The 25233-nt window shown below is 43.4% G+C and overlaps 1 protein-coding gene across 1 annotated transcript in view; it reads left to right on the top strand.

Moving 5' to 3' along the window:
* The window catches only part of ndufb9 (NADH:ubiquinone oxidoreductase subunit B9), an 81319-nt gene that overhangs the window by 41850 nt on the left and 14236 nt on the right, over nt 1-25233 (top strand). The window contains exon 2 of the mRNA XM_059971006.1: nt 18305-18497. Within this exon, the coding sequence (XP_059826989.1) occupies nt 18305-18497 (193 nt within the window). The remainder of the gene's footprint in view (nt 1-18304; nt 18498-25233) is intronic.

Genomic DNA, 25233 nt, shown 5'->3' with positions numbered 1-25233 from the left:
GGCCGGTGGTGACATCACAGAGTAGGGTCCTCTCACCTGGGCCTAAAGGGAGGTCCTGGAGCTGCAAGCCGGAGACTGCAGTTCTGTAACTCGGGATCTCCTTGTCTCCTTGGGGTGCACTAGCATCGCGGCATTCGCCAGGGCTTCCTTCGTTTGAATGAAAGCAGCAGCAGACTCCTCATCCCAGGCAATGTCCTCGCCCGGACCCGACAGCAGGGCGAACAGGGGGCGCATGATTCGGGCAGCTGAAGGGAGGAAGCGGTGGTAGAAATTGACCATACCTAAGAACTCTTGAAGGCCTTTGATCATGGTGGGTCGGGGGAAATGGCGGACGGCATCTACCTTAGCGGGCAGAGGGGTTGCCCCGTCTTTAGTAATCCTGTGGCCCAGGAAGTCAATGGTGTCGAGCCTGAACTGGCATTTGGCCGGGTTGATTGTTAGACCGTATTCACTCAGTCGGGCGTAGAGCTGGGACAGATGCTCCTGACGACTGCTGCTGGCTATGAGGATTTTACCAAGGGCAAATCATGCTTGACTAATCTGTTGGAGTTTTTTGAGGGTGTAACAAGGATGTTAGACGAGGGTAAGCCAGTGGATGTAGTGTACCTAGATTTTCAGAAGGCATTCGATAAGGTGCCACATAGGAGATTGGTGAGTAAAATCAGAGCTCATGGCATTGGGGGCAGGGTTTCAACATGGATAGAAAACTGGTTGGCAGATAGAAAGCAAAGGGTAGCAGTGAATGGGTGTTTCTCGGACTGGCTGGAGGTGACTAGTGGGGTACCACAGGGCTCTGTATTGGGACCACAACTCTTTACGATTTATGTCAACGATTTAGATGAGGGCATTGAAAACTATATCAGCAAGTTTGCTGATGATACTAAACTGGGTGGCAGTGTGACATGCGAAGAGGACGTTAGGAGAATACAGGGAGACTTGGATAGGCTGGGTGAGTGGGCAGATACTTGGCAGATGTCATTCAATGTGAATAAATGTGAAGTTATCCACTTTGGAAGCAGGAACAAGAGGGCAGAGTATTGTCTGAACGGTGTAGAGTTAGGTAAGGGAGAAATGCAAAGAGACCTAGGAGTCCTAGTTCATCAGTCAATGAAGGTGAATGAGCAAGTGCAACAGGCAGTGAAGAGGGCAAATGGAATGTTGGCCTTTATTACAAGGGGAATTGAGTACAAGAGCAAGGATGTCCTTTTGCATTTGTACAGGGCCCTGGTGAGACTACACCTGGAATATTGTGTACAGTTTTGGTCGCCAGGTTTAAGGAAGGACATTCTGGCAATTGAGGAAGTGCAGCGTAGATTCACTAGGTTGATTCCTGGGATGGCAGGGCTGTCTTACGCAGAGAGATTGGAGAGATTGGGCTTGTACGCACTGGAATTGAGGAAATTGAGAGGGGATCTGATTGAAACGTTTAAGATAATTTAAGGATTTGATAGGATTGAGGCAGGAAATATGTTCCAGATGTTGGGAGAGTCCAGTACCAGAGGGCATGGATTGAGAATAAGAGGTCAGTTATTTAAAACAGAGTTGAGGAAGAGCTTCTTCTCCCAGAGAGTTGTGGAGGTGTGGAATGCACTGCCTCGGAAGATGGTGGAGGCCAGTTCTCTGGATGCTTTCAAGAAGGAGCTAGATAGATATCTGATGGATAGGGGAATCAAGGGATATGGGGACAAGGCAGGGACTGGGTATTGATAGTGAATGATCAGCCATGATCTCAGAATGGCGGTGCAGACTCGAGGGGCCGAATGGTCTACTTCTGCGTCTATTGTCGTCCAAATAGATGAATACGAAGTCCAGATCGCGTCCCACCACGTCCATTAACCGCTGGAACGTCTGTGCGGCATTCTTCAGGCGGAACGGCATGTGGAGGAACTCGAAAAGGCCGAACGGGGTGATGAGAGCCGTTTTGGGGACGTCGTCCGGATGCATTGGGATTTGATGGTATCCTTGGACAAGGTCTACCTTGGAGAAGATCCGTGCGCCATGCAGGTTTGCTGCAAAGTCCTGAATGTGTGGCGCAGGGTAGCGGTCCGGTGTGGTAGCCTCGTTCAGCCTGCGGTAGTCGCCGCACAGTCTCCAGCCCCCTGTCGCTTTGGGCACCATGTGCAGGGGGGAGGCCCATGGGCTGTCGGACCGCCGGATGATCCCCAATTCCTCCATCCTCTTGAACTCCTCCTTCGCCAGTCGGAGCTTGTCTGGGGGAAGCCACCGAGCACGGGCGTGGAGGGGTAGTCCCTGGGCCGGGATGTGGTGCTGTACGCCGTGTCGGGGCATGGCTGCCGTGAACTGCGGTGCCAGGACCGCTGGGAAATCCACCAGGACTCTGGTGAAGTTGTTGTCAGACAGCGTGATGGAGCCGAGGTGTGGGGCTGGCAACTGGGCTTCTCCCAGGGAGAACGTCTGAAAGGTCTCGGCGTGGACCAGCCTCTGCCTCGGCTGGTCGACCAGGTGAGCCCACAAAAAATCCGCGCCCAGAAGCGGTTGGGCTACGGCGGCCAGTGTGAAGTCCCACATGAACCGGCTGGAGCCGAACTGTAGCTGCACCGTATGGGTGCCATAGGTCCTTACCGTGCTGCTGTTCACGGCCCTCGGGGGGGACCCGGTGCCCTGTTGTGGGTGTCGTAACTCGTCGGAGGTAAAACGCTGATCTCGGCACTGGTGTCGACCAAAAGACGGCGTCCCGACCTCTTGTCCCACGCATACAGGAAGCTATCCCGACGGCCAGCCACCGTAGCCATCAGCAGCTGGCCCTGGCGTTACCCGGGAACTGGCAGGGCGGGCGACAATGGCGAGCTTCGGCGCCCCACCGCTGGTGGTAGAAACACCAGGGTTTGTTGGCCTCCCCACCCATGCCTCTGGGGCTAGCGGGCTCTGCGGCCGGGCCTGGACTGGTTTGCTGCTGGGAGCGTGGCCTGTTGATCTGTGCGATGGACGCCCCACTCATCTTCTTGGCATTCCACAGCAAGTCTGCCCAGGCTGCCACCTTCCAGGGGTCACTGAAATCCGCATCGGACAGCAGCAGGCGTATGTCCTCGGGCAACTGCTCCAGGAATGCCTGCTCAAACATGAGGCAGGGTGTGTGTCCGCCGACCAAAGACAACATCTCATTCGGTAAAGCCGATGGAGGTCTGTCTCCCAACCCATCCAGGTGCAGTAAGCAGGCAGCCCGCTCGCGCTGTGAGAGTCCGAAAGTCCTTAGGAGCAGGGCTTTGAATTCTGTGTACTTGCCGTCCGCCGAGGGAGACTGTACGAACTCCGCAACCTGGGCCACTGTGTCCTGGTCGAGGGAGCTCATCACGTAGTAGTAACGTGTGAGGTTATCTGCCGAATGTGGAATTGGGCTTCTGCTTGCTGGAACCATAGGTGAGGTCGCAGCGTCCAGAAGCTTGGCAGTTTCAACGAAACCGCATGAACAGATGTGGCGTCGGTCATCTCCGGTCCAAAAATCGTTTGGACTGTCGGGTTCACCAATTGTAGCGGTGTGCTACACGCAGTGCTAAAATAACGACACGGAGTCGGTAAACTGCAATTAAAGATGATTTTATTCAAACTTCACAGCCTTGCTTTAAAGCCTCCCTCATCCCGCCTTCCCCGGGCGCGCATGCTCTAAGGACACGTACTCACAAACCCCCGCAGGCTTTTTCCCTTTGTTGTGGACCTGGCCTTTGTGCCTGCGCGCTGGCTATTTGTGAGCCGGTTCGAGTGTGCTAGGAAGTGGGTTGCCACAATATTAGCATTCATTCTGTGGAATACTTTAAATATTTTTTTCTGTTTAATCGGATGATTTTAAACTGTTCCAAGAAACAAAGTTAATAATCTTATCCATATTGCCAATATTTATCGTTGTTAACGCACAAGGTTAAAAAGAAGACAAACTCATGAATCTGGAAGAGGAGAGCAAGTTCAAAGAGGAAACGGAAGTTACGGCACTCCAGCCATTTTGGTAGTTTTGGGTCAGCCAAAAAGTGAAAACTAAGCAAAAAGCGAAAGCAAAGAAGAATTCCCCTCCCCCCACCCCCTGAAACCCAGGAAAAAGCCAGAAAGAGGCAAGCAGGCAAACTAATATTAATTTTACCCCCATGTCTCAAGACAGCAATTCAAAAGAAAAAGTAAAAAAAAGGCACAAGCCACCCATATTCAAAAAAAAATAAAGGGTTAGTATAACAAGAATTAAACTATGAATATGTATATAAAAAAAATTTTAAAAAAGAAGAAAAATACTAAATCGTTAAAACCCAAAAGTGGATAACATTATATTAATATTTTAGAAGGTCTTCAGTCTTGTTCAGACACATCCAAACAGATGTGACGTAACCAAGTCTTATGGGAAGAAGAAACGACATCTTGGAAAAAGGTTTTTGTTTAAAAAAAACCTTAATATTTAAGCATTAACGATATAAGACAAAAATGTAGATAAGCTTAAAAAAACACCTAATTAGTTACTTACAAAACTAACAGAATAATAGTTTAAAAAAAACTCAAAATAAAACAAAAAACAAAATACACTATCAGCCATCACATAAGGACCAGCAAATCTATAGACTAATTATTAGCTTAAAGGGAAAAGCTAATACAGATAGTAAAAATACAATATGTTAGTCTACTCGTAGTGAAAAGATGCTATTCTTCAAGAAATCTTTGGGCATCCACTGGAGATTTGAACAACCGAGAAGTCTCATCGGGAAGAGTAACTCTCAATTGTGCTGGAAATAACGCTTGCTTATAACCTTTCCGATGGATTTCCGACATAACCAGTTTAAAGGAGCCATTCTTTCCCTCAAAACTTCGGGACTGTTGTCTTCCAGAATACAAAATTTGAAATCTTGAAAGCTGATCATGCTCTTTTTTCGGGCAGCCCGAATCAGGCGTACTTTAATATGAGGATAATGAGGCCGGAGAATCACTGGCCGTGGTTTCGCGCTTGGAACTGGTTGAAAACGAGAGATGCGATGTGCGCGGTCGATTATTGGAGGAGTATCCAGAACTTCTGAGCCGAAGATGTCCTTTAAAAATTTAGAGAAAAATACAGTCGGATCACCCTTCTCAAAATTTTCCGGAAGCCCAATTATCCAGAGGTTCTATCTTTGAGACCGTTTTTCAAGATCAGTGAGTTTGAACTTATAACGTTCTAGCAGTTGAGAAGTTGAAGATAGCTTTTGTTCCAAAGTTTCAATTTTGCGATCTCTCTGGCAAGTGGCATCTTCAAGAACTAAAATTCTTGCTTGTTGTTGTTGAGTATCCGATGTGAGTGATTGAAGTTTTGCGTTGACTGCCTTTAAAGTTTCATCGAGCACAGAAAGCTTTGGGGTGAGTTTATTCTCTAGTTTCTCAAGTCTCTCATCCATAAGTTTCGCAATTGCTTCCAAAGTTAACAGTTCTTTCGCCAGTTTCGATTCCTTAGGTTCTCATGGTTTAGACATTTTGACAAGTTGAAAAATAATTCAAACAGTCGAAAAAAATTCTTAAATTTCCCTTTAGAACAGGCATAGATAGGTCGGTTAGGGGGTGATTGTGGGTAGAAGAAAAGTAACAGGATTGGAGCGAAGCCTAAAACAGCCTCACCCCATAAGCGCCATCTTGAGAACTCCCTCACTGTGTAAGTCCTGCTCTAGATTTCTACTCTCAAAGTACAACACCTCTCATTCTCTGTGTTAAATTCCATCAACCATTTCTCAGCTGTTCTTGCTTATAGCAGTTCTTATAGCAAGAATAACAATGGCAAGAACAGCATTTACAGAAATGAGAAACATCCTAACAAACAAGAAAATAGCAATTGACATCCGCCTTAGAACTCTCAGCTGCTGCATTCTTCCTATATTGATGTACGGCTGCAAGTCATGGACCATCACAAATGCAATGGAAAAAAAGAATCAATGCAACAGAGATGTGGTTCCTCAGAAGAATGCTATGCATATCATACATGGACAGGATAACCAACAATGAAGTTCTACAGAGAACGAAAACAAAATGTACATTACTTTAAAAAAAATCAGAAAACATCAATCAAAATTCGTTGGATACATCATGCGAAGAGAGACATTAGAACATTTGGTTACAACGGGAAAGCTGGTTGGAAAAAGAAGCAGAGGCAGACAGAGAATGGAAATGACAGATGGATTAACATCATGGTTAGAAACGGGAGGCAACAACTACAATTCGGAAGGTCAGGGACCATGATCGATGGAGAGACATGATCGCCCACGCCGAATGGCAAGACACCTGAACACACACATTTCTCAGCCCACTTTTCTAACAGTAAGCTTTAATAGCCTTTCTCACTGCCCACTATGCCCTCAATCTTAATGTCATCTGTAAATTTGTTAATCCAGTTTACTACATTATCATCTAGATAGTTGGTAAACAGCGATGGACCTAGCACCAATACCTGTGGCACACCACTTGGCACAGGCCACCAGTCAGAAAGGCAACTGTTTCCTACCATTCTTTGGCTTCTTCTGCAAAGCCAGTGTTGAATCCAATTTATTACCTCTTCCTGAATGCCAAAAGTTAGATTCTGCTCTTTCAAGCTAAGGTTCTTATGGAAGTCAAGAAAGAGGCACAAAATTTGTTGCTCAGGATTATTTTATTACGAGTTGATTGAACAGCTATCTTTATTACACAGATTTTTTAAAAATCCATTCAAATCTATAGATAAGAATTAACTAATTGAAAAGCTATTATTCAATACTTCAGTGTTGTACCAAGTTAACAATGAGAGAACACTTACTTAGGTAATGCAGAATGAAGGAACTTCCAATCTAATCTTAAGAATTGAACAGTTGGATCCAATAATCCCCTCTTTGATTCTAAATCATACAAATTCAGAGGCAGAAAAACCTGTGGTATCTATGTTACAAATAAAATAATCAAAGATTACTTGAAATACGAAAGGGTATGAGTATTCATAAGTTTGTCATAGGCAGATTAGTATGAGCACTTGTGCGAGGTTGAACTATTAATGATTACCTTTAAGTAAAAATATGTCAATTATGATAAAACATGTTAGCGTAACACGATGTAAGTTTTTACTTCTAATGTAATGGCCTCGCTGTAATGTTCCACTTCTAAGGTAGTGGTTTCTCTGTAGTATTAATGTTTGGGTTATGACTAGAGATAACAGGGCATGTTAGCCAATGAGCGGGGTGTTGTTCGTTCTTGTGTGTCTGGGAGAGGGATTTCAACTAACTTTTGTCAGGGAGAGATGAGAGAAGACACGAATGGAGAGAGTTGTTAGACTGCTGGACGGAGTGGACTTGGAGCTCAGGTCCGAAGGTCAGTGACAATTGGAGGAGGTTGATGGTGGACAAAGGGCCTTATCAGTGAACTCCAACATTTGTGCATTAGACTGTTTCACGAGAATAGGCCCTTTTCTTACTCTTGTTTCTTTACTAACCAAATAATCAAATTAAGAATTGTAAAGCTCAATTGTTTAATCACATATTGTGTACTGTTTGTTATTTCGTGGTACTGATTTGCAACGGGACACATTGCGCAGTATCCACCCAAACAAGATTTCTTAAGTTTGGCCAGGCCAAGGGCTATCTTCCCCCATATTAACCAGTTAGCCGAACTGAGAATTACATTAGTACTCAGAGTAAGTAGGCAAAATTGGCAAAAATAGAACTAATGTTAGAATCAGCTTTATAATTGCTTGAAGTCTTCTGGCTAGTTAGTGATTTGCACACTGTCACTGTAGCCCAGCAATGAAAGCACTGTGGCTAAGTGGTTACTAGCACATTAACCACAGCACTTGTTGTTATCACTTGGTACTGTTTTAACTCACTTGCAGAGGCTTAATTTCACATTCTACTTTTACTGTTGAGTTGGTAATTAATAGCACTTGAAAAGGACCTTCCCATCCAGCTCCCAGTGGTTCCTTATGTGTTTTAAAATCAGGGACCTCCCACTAGGAATGGCCTCTTTCTGTTGAATGTTCCCAAGCAGCAGAAACCTGTTGAGAAAGAACTGGACAGTTTAGGTTAATTTCACACTAAACTGTCTGCCATAATGTGTATTTCAGCACCTCCGAGATTGAGAGCTCCCAGCAGTGACTCCCTTGAATGGATTTACTTTTGGTTTCTTGTTTGGGGTTGTTCTGATGCTATATAAGACCACAGGAAGAGCCGTAGGCTATGGTACACCTTCCTCATGATACTTAGTCATTGTTTGATTCCATTCATTTACTCAACTTGTCCTGATGACTCTGGGTGATGTGGACAATGGAAAGACATTCAATGTTTATATGTCAACATAATTCCTAGTGAACGCTCCCAGTGTGATGTGTTCCTTGGTGAAAGTCAATCTGACATGGAATATAGTCCTTGATCAGAGTTTTCGCTGTGTGCATTGGTTTCCTTGCTGGAATAACTCTACCCATTATTGTCCTCTACTACCAGTGCATCTGAATATCCTTGACACTTCTTCAGTAAAGAAATGTAGTCCACTTGTAAGTGTAAAAATGGACCAGGTGGGGTAGGATCACCTAATTATCAGAATCAAGTTTAATGTCATTGGTATATGTCATGAAATTTGTACTGAAGTAGCAGTACATAATTAAAATCTGTAAATTAGTAAGATGTGTGTGTGTGTATATTTATAAAAAATTAAATAAGTCGTGCAAAAAGTAAAGATGAGTACTGAGGTAATGTTTATGGGTTCATTGTCCATTCAGAAATCTGATGACAGAGGGGAAAAAGCTGTTCCAGAATATGCCTTCAGGTTCCTGTAATTTCTCCTGATGGTAGCAGTTTGTAGAAGGTATGTTTTATGTGATGGGGTGCTTAATGATGGAGGTAGCCTTTCTTACCGTTCTCTATTTAGGACCACTTTTCCTGTCTGGAGCATTGAATTTGATTCTCTCTGATAGCTTGTATGTTTGTCTGTGAATCAGAATTCAACTTAATTTCCATAATTCCAGTTGATCGGTTCACTGTATATGTATATGTATAACTTTTTTTACTCCTCCTCGTGCTGCCTTTTAAAAAATTTCATCTGCAAGTAGTTATTTTAGAGCAAGCTTTACATTTTAATACAACATGTGACTGTTGTGACATCCATGAGTTCTAGTACTTGATTGGGTACATTCTTGATTGGGTTTCCAGCAGCCATAGGAAATACTCTTTGTTTCCGTAAGTTTCTTAAATCATGAACAACTCCAAAAACATCAAGAATCAGTGTAGATATTAGCTTTCCTTCTGTCAGCTTACAGGCTTCAATCAGAGCCTTTAACTCTGCCTGTTGTGCAGAGGTACCAGGAGTCTGCTTACTGATGTTATTTACACTTAAATAAATAATAAATACACTTATTAAACTTACACTTCAGTTCCACAGACTTGGCCCATCCAATCATTCGAATTCCATTCTCAATCGTGGAGGAGCGATCATTGTATAGACCTTTGGCTGAGTAACAACCAGCAGGAAGCCATGTTCTTGAATTAGGGCTGCCATCACGTGTTTCTCATTATCATGCGGTGTTTTTCTGTATCAGGGATTCTTAATGCAGGTGCGTTTCAAAATGTCACCTTTAAAGTTTGAAACTCTTTTAGTTCTCCATTGAGAGTCATGGTTGTCTGAGCATTTAATGAAGATTGTTGAATGATTGGGTAGTTTCAGCAAATGAATTGACCTGTGATCTGTTGTAGTTGCACAAACCCAGAAATGACCGAAGTTGCTGAACTGTCATAGGAGACTTTGCTGACTTTACTGCTTTTGCACAATCCTTAGCGTATTTCTGTTCACCTTGGTCTTATCTCTAAATCAGTAATAGACATTTTCTTTCCCTGATATATTTTCTATATCTTAGTAAACCTAACATTGTTGGTACATTTTATCCTGATCTTTTCATTCATTTTATCAAACTGTGGTATTTTATTCAGGTTAGAGTTCTTAGTAAGTTTCATGACTTTGGCCATTGCTTTGGATTGATCTTAATTCGTACATATTACTTTGATTGGAATCTTGAAAAATAAATAACCATATAGTTCAAGTAACTATATAGATTACAACCAAATAGGTTGGTCCAGGAGCCAAATAGATTGCACAACTAATATTTTCACTAGGTACCAAAAAAGATCCCTGGATGAGCAAAATACATTGTAGTATTGTGGTTAGCACAACATTTTACAGTACAGGTGACCCAGGTGCAATTCCCACCGATGCCTGTAAGGAGTTTGTATGTTCTTCCCATGATTGCATAGATTTTTTCCATTACGGGCCAGCTACAATAGATGTAGAATGGAGTCGAGGATTATTGCAAAATGACTAAATTTATTAACATTTACGCAGAAATATAGAAAATTAAACAAATGGCTAACTTAAGCAGAAGTTAATGGCATTATGCGTCTATAGCTCCCAAACAGTCAAACTTAGAAACAATTCTTAACAAAGTCTTACTCAAGCACAGTCTTAGAGTGGCAGTTTAAAAGGTCCAGGTGATTCATGAAATAAGTGAGAGGAGAGACATATATCTTCATGATGTAATGAAGAGATGATCTTTGAGATTCACAATACAATGGAGAAGAGATCACGATGAAACATTTACTGTAGGTTGCAGCCGCGGAGTACTTTTTCTGAAGAGCCCAAGAAAAACGTGATTTCACAGAGTAACTGACAAGGAATGTCCCTTTCGCCAAAATGGTCACCACACATGCAGGGGTTAACCAAAAGTGTGGGCCGCAATCCAGGTATGGATTATACAAAATGTTAGTCACATTGGAAATGCACAGAGTGCTGCCGGTTAACCCAATCCTTTGGGTTTGTTCGAAGCCTGCAATCTTCACTCTCACTCTCTCTTTCGGTCAGTTTCCTAATGACTCCTTACCAAGCAACTCCTGTTACAGTACATCTCTGGCAACAATTAATATAGAATTGAGTCAGGTTTTTTATAAACAAATAAACATTTTATTAAACTCTACTCAACAAAAAAATGAAAAGTAATACAAACAACTAACTTAACTGGAAGTTAACTGCTATACGGCAACTCTGTAACAATACTTAAAGTGGTAAATGCAAACACAGAGACTTAAACGTGGTAAGTATGAAAGTCCAAGTGGTTTATACAGTCAATTAGAGACTTTCCTGAAGTAACGAATTCTTCGACAAAGTGACGTTACTGCTGATCCCAGCCGAAATATGCCTTGCCCGAAGGATCCACGACAAAGGAAATAAAAACGGCTTAAAGGAACTGACCTTTTCCTTGGTGAATAAACACTGCACAACCCTTTCTACTCTTACAAGTTATCTTAGATGCAGGTCTCTACTTCCTTGAGTGAAGATCCAATAAGGTCGATCCTGTATTAAACTGCTGAACTTTACTTTATCCTTCGGGTTCCCATACTTTGGTAAAATCTTCACTCTCCAATACTTAGACTTTAAAATTAAATCAAAGATGCATCAAACATAATTGGCAGCGATTTGGCGAAACTGCCGGCACAATGACTCTGTATCTTACAGCAGAAAGTAGAACTCTACTTTAAAACGAAACTGTGTTGTGAGACCAAGTACGCAGCTTAACGGAGTAACTGATGAATTGAACGACTACTCAACACAAAACTCCTACGTCACAGCAGGCTTTCCTGTTTTATACCTGTGAGAACATGTCATCGCGTGACCTCACACAGGCGGGAAATTGCATCACCCAACCATTATAAGACAGTCACAAGATACCCTCGGGGTATGTAACACTCCCGATTTCTCTAGCAATCAATCTGTGTTTGTCTTTTTTATACCGTCGGTGTATGTCATCAAGTGAAGCTTACAGAGACGAAACTACGGATTCCAGCAAACCATGTGACGCCCCCAGAAATCGAAACCTTCCAGCAAAACAAGACCATAGATACATAACACTTAGTAAACAAAACTAATCACGTGACATCCACAGGAATCAAAACTGTGGACCCATAACACCTCTGGTTGGTAGGTTAATTGGTTATTGTAAATTGTCCCATGATTAGGCTAGGGTTAAACCAGGACTTGCTGGGCAGCATGGCTCAAAGGTCAAGAAAGGCCTTTTTTGCGCTGTATTTCAATAAATAAATCACAACCGAATATGTTACAACTAAATAGATTGTACAACTAATCTTTTCACAGCTTTTATTTCTTTTTTAAATAGGAAAACAGCAGTTTGCAGTCCTGATTTCCATCCAGTGTTCGAAGCCAGAACCCATTTTCTTCCATACAGCAGAGATACAGAGGAAGTTCTTACCCCTTCTGTTACATGCTTAAAATTCCACTTTTGTCTTCAGTTTTTCCAAGTTCTAAACTTCAGAATATCCTGCCGCTGGCAATGCCACTTGCTGGATTCTGGCGTTTTAATCAAAGGTTCTTTTAGAAGTAAAGAAATAGGCACAAAATATTGATTCATGGTTGTTTTATTAAGAGTTGATAGAACAGAAGAAAGTTGAATAGACAGTGATAGAGGTCTACTAATGAAGATTAGAGATGAGATTTCTAATGAGATTAGAAAACTAAGATTAGAGATGGCACCTAAGATAGAACAGCTATTTTTATGCCACGGAAATTAGAAAAATCCATTCAAATCCATAGATGAGAATTATTCAATTTGGAAAGCTATGCAATACTGCAGTACCAAGTTAACCAATGAGAAAGCACTTATTTAAGCAATGCAGACAAACCTACAAAGCTTTCAGAATTATACTTTATATAGCCACTCGAGGCATATTAAACTTGCATACACATGTAAAAACTACTTAAAATGCAATACTGTGCAAATTATTGAGACACATGCAAAAAAATCTGTAAAGTGGATATGCTTTCCAAAGAAAATGAAGTTTCTAAACTTAAAAAAATTACTATAGAGAGCAGTGAACAGTAAAATACTAAATCAAATCAACATTTAGTTTGACCACCCTTTGCCTTTAAAACTGCATCAGTTCTCTGTGCAGTTTAAGAAAATCGGCTGGTAGATTGTTCCCAACATCTTGGAGAACTTGCCAGAGTTCTTCTGCAGACTTTGGCTGTCTTGCTTGCTTCTGCCTCTCCAGGTAATCCCAGACAGCCTCGATGATGATCAGAGCTCTGTGGGGGACATACCATTTGTGGCAGAACTCCTTGTCCCCCTTTTTGCTGAAGATAGTTCTTTATGGTGTCGGCTGTGTGTTTGGGGGTCATTGTCCTACTGTAGAATGAATTTGGGACCGATCAGACGGCTCCCTGATGCGTGATGGAAGAGAATCTGTGTGGACTTCTCAGCACTGTGGATTCCATTAATTCTGACCATATTGCCAACTTCATTTGCAGAAATGCAGCCTCAACCTGCAGGGACCCTCCGTTGTGCTTCACTGTTGGCTGCACACACTCAGCCATGTGGTGCTGTCTAGCTGTTCTATGGACAAACTTCATCCTGTTTGAGTCAAAAAATTTCAAATCGGATTTTCGATCCATCGGATGGACCGCACGGCATCTTCGGGCAAGACGTAGGGAGGTGGAGTCTGCCTACTGATCAACACTGCGTGGTGCTCGGACACAGTCGCACTGACAAGCTCCTGCTGTCCGGACCTAGAACATCTGTCGGTGAGGTGTCGTCCCTATTATCTGCCACGGGAATTCACCTGGGTAATACTGACAGCGGTCTACATTCCCCCCCCCCCCCCCACCCAGACGGGCGTGGAGTGTGCTGTGAATACACTGTATGCCAACATCAGTGAACTTGAGACCAGGTATCTGGAGGCTTTGCTCATTACAGCTGGGGACTTTAACCAGGCCAACCTCAGAAGAGCACTGCCAAAGTTATACCAACATGCCTCCTGCTCGACCAGAGGCCCAAATATACTTGACCACTGCTACACAGCAGTCAAGGATGCCTACTGTTCCGTCCAGTGACCTCATTTCGGAAAATTGGACCATAAGGCCGTACTCCTCCACCCGGCTTACAAACAGCAACTGAAGCAGGATGTCAAGGTGTCAAAAGTGGTGTTGCATTGAACAGAGGAAACGGATGAAATCCTCTGTGACTGCTTTGAATCGGTGGACTGGTTAGTATTCAAGGACTCGGCAGCTAACCTTGATGTGTATGCCTCAGCTGTCAAGGACTTTATCTGGAAATGCACAGAGGACTGTGTGTCTCACAGGATGATCTGGGTATTCCCTAACCGGAAACCTTGGATTAATTATGAGGTCCAGACCCTTTTGAAGGCTAGAGCTGCGGTTTTTAGGTCCAGACATACCAGTCGCTACATGGAATCCAGGTGTGAACTCGGGAAAGCCATTAAGGGCACCAAGAGGCAATATCGAGCCAAGTTGGAAGCCCAGGCTAACCAGAGGGACGCCAGTAGACTATGATAGGGTCTGAATGAGATCACTGGGCGCAAAGAAAAGGCTGGGAATATCAATAACTGTAGCGCTTCTCTTCCTGCCGAACTTAACATATTCTACACAAGATTCGCCCCCTCTGGATGAACCGGACCTGGTGGCATCAAGATTCATCATCACTGAGGAAGACGTTAGAAGAGTCTTCCTGAAGATAAATCCAAGGAAAGCGATGGGCCCAAATGGCATCCCGGGACGGGTTCTCCGGGCCTGTGCAAGCAAGCTAGCTGGAGTGTTTGCTGACATCTTCAACTGCTCCCTGCTTCAGTCGAAGATCCCCTTGTGTTTTAAGAAGGCAATGATAATCTCGGTGCCGAAGAAAAGCAAGGTGGCATGCCTGAATGACTACAGACCTGTGGCTCTAACATCAATTGATATGAAGTGCTTCGAGTGATTGGTTATGGCACACATCAACCATAACCTACCGGTCAACCTCAACGCTTTGCAATTTGCCTACCGGAGCAACAGGTCAACAGCAGATGCCATCTCTCTGCACTACATTCCTCCTTAGAACACCTGGAGAATAAAGACGCATATGTAAGGCTCCTTTTCATCGACTACAGCTCTGCCTTTAATACCATCATCCCAAATAAACTGATTCCTAAGCTCTGGAACCAGGGTCTTAGCACTCAGATCTGTAGCTGGATCTTCAACTTCCTCACAGACAGGACCCAGGCTGTAAAAATAGGGGACAAGCTCTCCTCTACAATCACTCTGAGCACCGGTGCCCCACAAGGCTGTGTACTCAACCCCCTACTGTACTCACTGTACACCCATGATTGTGAAGCTAAGTTTCCATCAAACTCAATATATAAGTTTGCTGATGACACCACAATTGTAGGCCATATCATGTGTAATGATGAGTCTGAGTACAGAGAGGAAATTAAGAATCTGGTGGCATGGTGCAAAGACAACAACCTATCCCTCAATGTCAGCAAGACGAAGGAATTGGTTGTTGACTTCAGAAGGAATAGTGGACCTCACAACCCCATCTACATCGGTGGTGCGCAGGTGGAACAGGTCAAAAGCTTTAAGTTCCTTGGGGTGAATATCACACATGACCTGACTTGGTCTAACCAAGCAAAGTCCACTGCCAAGAAAGCCCACCAGCGCCTTTACTTCCTGAGAAAGCTGAAGAAATTCGGCTTGTCTCCTCACTAATTTTTATAGGTGCACTGCAGAAAGCATTCTTCTAGGGTGAATCACAACCTGGTATGGAAGTTGTCCTGTCCAAGACCGGAAGAAGCTGCAGAAGATAGTGAACATAGCCCAGCACATCACATAAACCAATCTTCCATCCTTGGACTCACTTTACACCTCATGCTGTCGGAGCAGTGCTGCCAGGATAATCAAGGACAAGACCCACACAGCCAACACACTTTTTGTCCCACTTCCCTCTGGGAGAAGGTTCAGGAGCATGAAGATTCGTACAGCCAGATTTGGGAACAGCTGCTTTCCAACTATGATAAGACTGCTGAACAGATCCTGACCCGGATCTGGCCTGTACCTTCCAAATATCTGGACCTGACTTGCACTATCTTACTTACCCTTTTCTAGTTTCTAATTATGATTAATAATTTAAAATTTTATTATATTTACTTTGATTTGTACTTCAGGGAACGCGAAGCACACAAACATATATCACTGTGATGATTGTACACTCTAGTATCAATTGGTGACGATAAAGTAATCAATCCAGAGCACTTGCTGTCATTGTTCAGCACCCACTCATGTTTTTCTGTGTAGGTGAGTCTTTTGGCTTTGTTTTACTATGGAGGAATGGCCTTTTGACAGCAACTCTTCCATGAAGACCATTTCTGAAAATGATGGATGTATAGATGGATGTAATTGGGTTCCAGTGGTTCTGTGAGTTCAGAGCTGATAGCAATGCTGAGAAAGAATGTCAGTTTGATATATCTTCATCTGCTGAACTCAGTTTCCGACCACTGGTGAGCTTCTGGTCCTCTATCTTCCCCATTTCTGTGTGCCTTTTCAGCAGAGCATGGACACCACATTTTGAAACTTCTGCTGGGCTGCAAAATTTTTGCTTGGGAAAGACATTGCTGATGCAGGATGACTGTGCCTTGTTGCTATGCTCACTTTTGCCATGGTATAAGAATTGTTGAATTGAGGGTTAAACTGTCACATCTGCCACACCCTCATCTTTTAGTTTAGTTGTTCATTGTCCAGTCTGATTCCTTTTACAACCATTTTCTGCTGTGGACCTCTACCATTCAAATGATCCTTAAACACCAGGTTGGGAGCCCCTGTTCTATGCCCATTTCTGTGTCAGTTAAATCAGTTTAGTTCATTCAGCTTATTATGTAATTGACCATTAGCACCTGTTTGTTTTCTTTGTTTAATCATACACTGGATTATATACCTACAAAGTAATCATTTTTTTACTTAAAATTAGTCTTAATATGTTACTTCCTTTTGTGAAATACAAACATTTCTCTGTAACATTTAATTTTTGGAAAAAAAAGGTTGGGAATCTAAAATTTGCTCTTTTCTATTGAAACACTAATGCAGAAGACAAAAAATATCTAAGCGAAATTTGTATTAAAAATCTAGGGTGCCTAAGATTTTTGCACAGTATTGTAGAAGCAGATAATTAATTGTTAAACTATAAAGAAAATAACAGTTTAACAGTCTAATCTAAGAATTAAACAGTCGGATCTAGCACAAGTGACTGATCGAATCTTCTTGACCAGCCTCTCATGCAGGACTTTGTCAAAGGCTTTGCTAAAGTCCACGTAACAACATCCATTGTCTGTCCTTCATCAACTTCTCTGGAAATCTTCTCAAAAAAAACTTTATGAATTGGTTAGACATAGACAAATATGCACAAGGACATGATGACTATCTCTAAAGTATCCATGTTGATCCAAGTACAGGTAGTCCCCGAGTTACAAAGGTCCGACTTACGGACAACTCGTACTTACGAACAGAGGAAGGAGAACGCTGTTCGCCATTTCACGTTGTTGCCGTTGACACAGTGTTGAGTGTGTAACTTTGTATTTCGCTTAAGTTTTTCTTAGCAAGAGTAACCCTGACCCTTAGACAATATTAGCTATCCTCCAATCCTCTGGCATCTCACCTGTGGCTAAGGATGTTTTAAATACCTAAAAATTACTGCACTTGCTTCGCATAAGGTATGTGGGAACACCTTGTCAGACCCTGGGAATTTATCCACCCTAATTTGTCTCAAGACAGCAAGCAAGCACCTCTTCTAATTACCTTATCTTCCATTACCTCACTGCTGTTTTGCCTCATTTCTATAGACTTTGTGTCTATCTCCTGAATAGATGCAAATGCAAAAAATCCATTTAGGATTTCCCTCCTCTCTTTCAGCTCCATGCTAATATTCAAGCAGACCAATTTTGTCCTCTGCTATGCAGTTGCTTTTAGCAAATCTGTGGAAGCCTTTTGGATTCTCCTTCATCGTCTCTGCTATAACAACCTTGTGCTTTTTTTTAGTCCTGGTTTTTCTTTTCAGTGCTCTCTTCAGGGACAGGACATGTTGGTTGTTTGTGACGTGGCATCTCCTTCTGCCACTTAGACCGACCGGTTTTCTCTGTTCTGTTGGCTGATGAATGGTTCTGAGTGTTGTCTAAAGCTATGCTGCTTAGCTTGTCATCATCATGAGACAGACATTCCAGGGAGTCAGTCAGAATGTCACATCTCTCTCTCCAAGCATGTTGTCTGTGTCTTGTTCTTTGCCTGCCTGGAAACCACCTTGTCTGACTAGCTTGAAATAGTCTCTTTATTCCTCTGTTGACAGGGAACTGTACCGATATACAGAAAAATAATCATAGTAGTATAAATGTATAGTAATGTATAATAAATAATTGTCTCTGGGTAATTATAATTCATTTTAGGGTACCAAATACATTACTGAAGAAATGAAATCTGAAGATGCGGCTTCTGGATAGAGTTTGATGTTTATCATTTTGTTGCTTAGGGACAAATATCGTTTTTATGCCTGCATACTGCGAGCAAGATTTGATGAGCATCGTGATGAAAAAGACATGGTCAAGGCTACTAAGCTGCTGAAAGCTGGTGAGGAAGAGTTCTGGTCGATGCAACATCCTCAGCCCTACATTTTCCCTGATTCCCCAGGGGGAACATCCTACGAGAGATACGAATGCTACAAGGTATGAGATAAAATTCATGTTGTCATTATATTGAGAGTTGTGGAGGTGTAGAATGCACTGCCTCGGAAGATGGTGGAGGCCAGTTCTCTGGATGCTTTCAAGAAGGAGCTAGATAGATATCTGATGGATAGGGGAATCAAGGGATATGGGGACAAGGCAGGGACTGGGTATTGATAGTGAATGGTCAGCCATGATCTCAGAATGGCGGTGCAGACTCGAGGGGCCGAATGGTCTACTTCTGCACCTATTGTCTATTGTCTATTATTTAATGTCCCTTGCTTCATACACTTTCCATCTGCCACCTCTTTGGGCATTCTCTAGAGCTGTCTAAATCCTTCTGCAGCTTCTCTACTTCCTCAGAACTACCTGCCCCTCCAGCTATCTTCATATTGTCCACTGTCTTGGCCACAATGTCATCAGTTTCGTCATCTAAATCATTGACATATACTGTGAAAAGAAAGTGGAAGGAACATGACACTGAAAGGGTGAGATGAAAGGGGTGGAAAGAATGTCATATGTTCTGTAATCTCAACTGGAGATGAGAACCCTGTATAACCAAGCATACTCCTAAACCAAGAACACTGTGTTCTACACGTCATGGTGTCCCTATCGCAATCACTGCCATAACTCCAGAACACTCTGCCGCCTGCAATTGACCAGTCTGATACTTTATCCTCCACCAGATCCACACTTTCAATCACTGGTTCTTCACCTTTCTCAGGTCCAGTAAGGATTGGAAGTTTGCCTGTCTGCAGACCGTTGAACCTGCTGCTGATCTTGAGGTTGCCAACAATTCTGAACAAGTTCAGGACCCAGATTCTACTGCCATCGATGTGGATTCCAGTGACCCTGACCACCTTCAAAGTGCCTATGGCACAACCTCAAATTCTGACTCCAGCCTGGACTTTGGCCTGGAGGTGCTTTTGGTTGAGACTTTATGCACTGCTGCTAAACCCTAGTCTCCCCTTGCCTTACCAGCACTCTGCAATCTCATGTCTCTCAGGCCCCACCACCAGCTCTTTGGACTTTGGAGATTTAATTTTCTTCCCACCCCACCTTCCCTGAACATCCCAACCTTCAGACACTACAAACCCTCTATATCTCTACCCCACCCTCCACAATCCTAGCTGTCATCTGTACTGGGTCTTCACGATTCCCTCTGACCCTTCCCCTCTCAGTAAGGGCCTCACCTTTGCCCCCCCTGCACTTGTGAGTTCCACATGCACCATGACGCTGAGCTGATCTTCTGTCACCTCTTCCTCTGTGTCTACTTCTTTAGTAAGGATTCTCTACCACGCACCGATGACCCCTTCTCCTTTTTCTGGATGCCCTGCTGTTTTTATCACTAACTTGTCGAGACATCAACCATCTTGACTTTAACCACTCGTCTCCAAACCTAACCTCACTCCTTTGGAATGTACTGCTCTACACTCTCTTCAACTAATCCTATCCTCACCATTGAACACACAGATGTTGCTGTAGAAGTCTGGCGGACTGTCCTCTGCTGAGGCCAGGCGACAACTCTCAAACACCCCTTACGTACCCCTTGAACACGACCCCACTGAAGAGCACCAGGCCATTATCTCCCACACCATCACTGATCTTATTAACTTTGAGGATCTCCGATCCTCTGCCACCAATCTCATAGTTCCCTCGCCCCACTTGTACCTCCTACCCAAGATCCATTATTTCTGTTTGTTCCTTCCTCACCAGACATGTACCTGCATACCTTAACTCTGTTTTATACCCATCAGGAGGGCCTCAAAGCACTCCACTTTTTTCTGGACACCAAACCAATCAGTTGCTCTCCACCATCTAACAAAACTGGTTCTCACTCTCAATAATTTCTCCTTTGCCTCATCCCACTTTCTTCAAACACAAGGTGTAGGACTTGTCGATTTCATCAACTTTGCCTCCAACTTGCATCCTGCCCTCAAATTTACTTGCAACACACACAAAATTCTGGAGGAAATCAGCAGGGCAGGCAGCATCGAGGAAAAGAGTGTAGTTGATGTCTTGGGCAGAAAGACGAAGGGTGCTCCTTCTTCTGTGATCAGATTCCCATTTCTCCAGTCCTGTATCTCTTTAAATTTCCCAGCTCTTTACTTCGCCCCTTCCCCATTGCACCTATCACCTTGTGATCCTTCCTCGCCTCCCCACCTCCTTACTCTTGACGTCTTGTCTTTTTTTTCTCCAGTCCTGGTGCAGGCATCTTGACCTGAAACATTGACGATACTCTTTTTCCATGGATACTGCCTGGCTTGCTGAATTCATAGAAAAATAGAAAAAAAAACAGCACAATCCAGGCCTTTTGGCCCACAATGCAGTGCCGAATATGTACTTTAGAAATTTCCTAGGGTTACCCATAGGCCTCTATTTTTCTAAGCTCCATGTATCTATCCAGGAGACTCTTAAAAGTGTCACATACCCATGACCGGGTTAAAGAACCGGCAGAAATGAAAAACACATTGGAGTCTGGTATTACTATAAACTAATAGTGTTTATTAGTAACAATGCAATACAGTAATATAAATGCAGATATATCAAACAAGTTAACAATAATATATGTACATAAGTGTGGAAATAGGAACAAAACTAGGCTCTTTCAAACCTAGGGGTGGATGGATATAGTCTTACGATGATGAAGAGAGTTCAGTTCAGTTCGAGGTAGTTAGTTGAGTAACGTTGGTGAGAGATGAACTGATTCCGTCGATCTTCCCGTTATCTTCTGAAATTCTGTTGAAGTCACTGACTGACCATAACACATACGACCGTTCTGCAGCAGTTGAATTATCACCTAGGTGAGGGTGGACGCGCAAATAATTCCTCACTGGTTGTACTTTTTCGCACTGCGTGAGCCACTGATCAATTTCCCAGAATCGATCCTCCAAAAACCCCACCTTCCTGTGGGTGCAACAAAGCTCGTTCAGTGTCTGAAGCCATGTGTCTGTCTGTGTAACCGCAGACCTGGTTTTTATCACCACATGCTGTCCATCAACCTGCTTCGCCCTCCTCTCTCCTCCTCTGTCTGCAAGAACTTTGCAAGCAGGCAAGTGTCCTTGTGGAAAGGTAAACAACTTGTAGAGGAACCATAACATCAATCTTCGGAGCAGTTTCTTTCTCTCTCTCTCTCTCTCTCTCTCTCTCTCTCCCCCTCCCTCTCTCCCCTCTCTCCCTCTCTCCCTCTCTCCCCTCTCTCCCTCTCTCCCCTCTCTCCCTCTCTCCCCTCTCTCCCTCTCTCCCCTCTCTCCCCCCCACTCTGTCTCACTCTGTAACAGCTCAAACAGTATCCAAAAGCCAGTCTCATTCTCCGGACATTTTAAAGTGATAGTGCACAGAAAATATGAACCCTAGGGTCTTTTGTTATGTACCCCTATCATATCCGCCTCCACCACCATCACCAGCAGCCCATTCCCTGCACTCGCTAGTCTGCGTAAAAAAAAAAACAACAATAACAACCACTTACCCCTGAAATCCACTCTGTATCTACTTCCAAGCACCTTAAAACTGTGCTTTCTCATGAAAGCAATTTCAGCCCTGGGAAAAAGCCTCTGACTATCCACACGAATAGTGCCTATCATCATCTTATACACCTCTATCAGGTCACCTTTCATCCTCCATCACTCCAAGGATAAAAGGCCAAGTTCACTCAACCTATTCTCATAAGGCATGCTCCCCAATCCAGGCAACATCCTTATAAATCTCCTCTGCACCCTTTCTATAGTTTCCACATCCTTCCAGTATTGAGGCGACCAGAAATGAGCAGAGTACTCCGGGATCTGACCAAGGTCCTATAGAGCTGTAACGTTACCTCTTGGCTCTTGAACTCAATCCCAAGAGTGATGAAAGCCATTGTACTGTATGCCTTCTTAGCCACAGAGTCAACCTGCGCAGCAACTTTGAGTGTCCTATGGACTCGGACCCCAAAATCCTCTCATCCTCCACACTGCCAAATGTCTTACAATTAATACTATATTCTGCCATCCTACTTGACCTACCAAAATGAACACCTCACATTTACCTGAGTTGAACTCCATCTGCCAGCCCAGCCCAGTTTTGCAGCCTGTCAATGACCCACTGAAAGCTCTGACAGCCCTCCACACTATCCACAACACACCCAATCTTTGTATAATCAGCAAATTTACTAACCCATCCCTCCACTTCCTCATCCAGGTCATTTATAAAAATCATGAAGAGGTCCCAGAAGAGATCTTTGAGGCACACCACTGATCACCAACGTCCATGCAGAATATGACCTGTCTACAACCACTGTTAGCCTTTTGTGGGCAAGCCAATTGCAGATCCACAAAGCAATGTCCACTTGGATCCCATACCTCCTTACTTTCTCAATAAGCCTTACAAGGGGTACCTTGTCAAATGCCTTGCTGAAATCCATATACACTACATCCAGAGCTCTATCTTCATCAACATGTTTAGTTACATTCTTGAAAAAATTCCATCAGGCTCGTTAGGCACGACCTGCCTTTGACAAAGCCATGCTGACTATTCCTAATCATGTTATGCCTCTCCAAATAGTTCATAAATTCTGCCTCTCAAGATCTTTTCCATCAATTTACCAACCACTGAAGTAAGACTCACTGGTCTATCATTTCCTGGGTTGTCTCTACTCCCTTTCTACCACAGTAGCCTGGGGTAAATTTCGTCCAATCCCGGAGACTTATCCAACTTGATCCTTTGTGCCTCCAGCACATCCTCTTTCTTAATATCTACATGCTCAAGCTTTTCAGTCTGCTGTAAGTTGTCCCTACAATAGACAAGATCCTTTTCGGTAGTGAATACTGAAGCAAAGTATTCATTGAGAGAAACTGCTTTCTCCTCCGGTTCCATACACACTTGTCCACTGTCACACATGATTGGTCCTATTCTCTCACGTCTTACCCTCTTGCTCTCTACATACGTGTAGAATGTTCAAGTCAAGTCACTTTTTATTGATTTCGACCATAACTGCTGGTACAGTACAAACGAGACAATGTTTTTCAGGACTATGGTGCTACATGAAACAGTACAAAAACTACACTGAACTATGTAAAAACAACAGAGAAAAAAAAACTACACTGGACTATAGACTGACTCCGGACTGCATAACACAAAACAGTGCAGGTATTACAATAAATAAGACAATAGGCATGGTAGAGGGCAGTAAGTTGGTGTCAGTCCAGGCTGTGGGTATTGAGGAGTCTGATGGCTTGGGAGAAGAAACTGTTACATAAAATGTTGGGGTTTTCTTTAATCCTGCTTGCCAAAGCCTTCTCTTGGCCCCTTCTGGCTCTCTTAATTTTATTCTTCAGCTTCTTCCTGTTAGCCTTATAATCCTCTAGATCTCTATCATTACCTTATTTTTTTTTTGAACCTTTCATAGGCATTTCTTCTTGACTAGATTTTCAACAGCCTTAGTATGCCACAGTTCCTTACCCTATCATCCTTTCCCTGTCTCATTGGAATGTACTTATGCAGAATGCCACGCAAATATTCCCTGAACATTTGTCACATTTCTGCCGTACAGTTCCCTGAGAATATCTGTTCCCAGTTTATTCTTCTAAGTTCCTGTCGGATAGCTTCATATTTCCCCTTTCTCCAATTAAACGCTTTCCTAACTTGTCTGTTCCTATCCCTCTGCAGTGCTATGGTAAAGGAGATAGAATTGTGATCACTGTCTCCAAAATGCTCTCCCACTGAGAGACCTGACCCCTGACCAGGTTCATTTCCCAATACCAGATCAAGTACAGCCTCTCTCTCCTCTTGTAGGCTTATCTACATATTGTCTTAGGAAATCTTCCTGAACCCACCTAACAAACTCCATCCCATCTAAACCCCTTGCTCCAGGGAGATGCCAATCAATTTCCCACCACAACAACCCTGTTATTATTACACTTTTCCAGAAATTGTCTCCCTATCTGCTCCTCTATGTCCCTGATGCTATTCGGTGGTCTATAACAAAACAGTGGAGTTACTGACCCCTTCCTGTTCCTAACTTCCACCCACAGGGACTCAGTGGACAATCCCTCCATGACTTCCACCTCTGCATCTGTGACACTACCTCTAATCAGCAGTGCCATGCCGCCACCTCTTTTGCGTCCCTCCCTGTCCTTTCTGAAACATCTAAAGCCTAGCGCTCTTCCTGCCTCTGAGCCATCCAAGTCTCTGTAATGGCCACAACATCATAGCTCCAAGTACTGATCCACGCTCTAAGCTCATCCGCTTTGTTCATGATGCTTTTTGCATGAAAATAGACACATCTCAAACCATCAGTCTGAGTGCATCCTTTCTCTGTCACTTGCCTATCCTCCTTCTCACACTGTCTCCATGCTTTCTCCAGATGTGAGCCAACCGCCCCTTCCTCCGTCTCTCCAGTATTTTGTGTGTTTTGCTCCACACTCCTAAACATTCCACTGTCATAAACAGCGGAGGTTCTGCAGATTCTGAAAATCCAGAGCTACACACCCAAAATGCTGGAGGAACTCAGCAGGTGAGGAAGCATTAGGGTTAGGTTTAGGCCGGTGACCATTCATCATGACTCACGAAGGGTCCTGAGGAAGAGTCTCAGCCCAAAACGTTGGCTCTTTATTTCCTTTCATTGGGGCTGCATGACCTGCTGAGTTCCTCCCTGCTATGTCAATAAACTTAAATTCATCCTATCTTGAGAAGCTTCTCTTATAGTGTCTTATTCATGCTTTAGAAGTTCACCCAGGCCCTGCAATACATCCCTTTTTCACCA

This window comes from Hypanus sabinus, chromosome 1 (assembly GCF_030144855.1).
Source record: "Hypanus sabinus isolate sHypSab1 chromosome 1, sHypSab1.hap1, whole genome shotgun sequence".
NCBI classification, from domain to species: Eukaryota; Metazoa; Chordata; class Chondrichthyes; order Myliobatiformes; family Dasyatidae; genus Hypanus; species Hypanus sabinus.
The sequence above is the reverse complement of the archived record's forward strand: the minus strand, read 5'-3'. Positions and strand labels throughout refer to the sequence as shown.